At 73.3% G+C, this 1,445-nt stretch overlaps 1 protein-coding gene across 1 annotated transcript; it reads left to right on the top strand.

Moving 5' to 3' along the window:
* Positions 1–27: 27 nt before the first annotated feature.
* LOC146587463 (uncharacterized) lies at positions 28–1,442 on the top strand (the record flags this gene model as incomplete). The annotated part of the gene is made up of 2 exons (XM_085319527.1): positions 28–403; positions 436–1,442. Coding segments are annotated over exons 1-2 (1,206 nt in total), but the record flags the coding sequence as incomplete, so codon positions are not given.
* Positions 1,443–1,445: the final 3 nt, after the last annotated feature.

The raw sequence follows: 1,445 nt of genomic DNA, 5'->3' as shown, positions 1-1,445 counted from the left end.
GGCACGGAGCATCCTTCAGTGGTAAGAGGGGGTGGTGGGGCCGGTGGGGCACCCCCCACCCCACCCCGGGGCGTGCCTCGGTGCTCCCCCCCCCCCACACACCCACCACGGGTGCGCCGGCGGGGTGAGGGGGGGACACACACACACACGAGGCTCCCGGCCCCGGAGGTGACGGCGCGCCGCGGCCCGCAGCCCCCCGCCGCCATGCCCTCCCAGATGGAGCACGCCATGGAGACCCTCATGTTCACCTTCCACAAGTACGCCGGCGACAAGAACCACCTGGCCAAGGAGGACCTGCGGCTCCTCATGGAGAAGGAGTTTCCCGGCTTCCTGGAGGTGAGGTCGGAGCCGGACACCCCCGCCCGCGGCACGGTGCCGGGGTCGGACCCCCGCGGCGCGGTGCTGGGGTTGGACCCCTGTGGCACGGCGCGGTGCCGGACCCCCACGGCGCAGTGCTGGGGTTGGACCCCCATGGCACGGTGCGGTGCTGGACCCCCCCCATGGCACAGTGCTGGACCCCCACGGCGCAGTGCTGGGGTTGGACCCCCATGGCCCGGTGCAGTGCCAGACCCCCCACAGCGCGGTGCCAGGATTGGACCCCCGCGGCACGGCGTGGTGCTGGACCCCACGGTGCAGTGCTGGGGTTGGACCCCCATGGCACGGTGCAGTGCCAGACCCCCACAGCGCGGTGCCAGGATTGGACCCCCATGGCACAGTGCAGTGCCAGACCCCCCACAGTGCGGTGCCAGGATTGGACCCCCACGGCATGGCACGGTGCCGGACCCCCACGGCGCAGTGCCAGGGTTGGACCCCTGTGGCACAGTGCGGTGCTGGACCCCCCCCATGGCACAGTGCTGGACCCCCACGGCGCAGTGCTGGGGTTGGACCCCCATGGCACGGTGCAGTGCCAGACCCCCCACAGCGCGGTGCCAGGATTGGACCCCCACGGCACGGCGCGGTGCTGGACCCCACGGCGCAGTGCTGAGGTCGGACCCCCGCGGCACGGCGCGGTGCCAGACCCCCACGGTGCGGTGCCAGGGTCGGACCCCCGGGGCACAGCGCAGTGCCGGACCCCCACAGCGCAGTGCCGGACCCCCACGGCGCGGTGCCGGGGTTGGACCCCCACGGCATGGCACAGTACCAGGATCAGATCCCTGTGGCACGGCACAGTGCCGGACCCCCACGGCGCGGTGCCAGGATCAGACCCCAATGGTGCAGTGCCGGTGCCGGACCCCCACGGTGCTGTGCCGGTGCCAGACCCTCACGGCACGGTGCCAGGGTTGGACCCTCCTGGCACAGTGCAGTGCCAGGATTGGACCCCCGCGGCACGGCGCGGTGCCGGACCCCCACGGCACAGTGCCAGGGTCGGACCCCCCACGGCACAGCACGGCGCCAGATCCCCCACCCAGCACCACCACCACCACGCGGTGCCAAAATCGCCCCTC

The sequence above is a fragment of the Rhea americana genome, unplaced genomic scaffold (assembly GCF_003343005.1).
Source record: "Rhea americana isolate MKP2758 unplaced genomic scaffold, rheAme1 scaffold_595, whole genome shotgun sequence".
In the NCBI taxonomy this organism is placed as follows: domain Eukaryota; kingdom Metazoa; phylum Chordata; class Aves; order Rheiformes; family Rheidae; genus Rhea; species Rhea americana.
The sequence above is the reverse complement of the archived record's forward strand: the minus strand, read 5'-3'. Positions and strand labels throughout refer to the sequence as shown.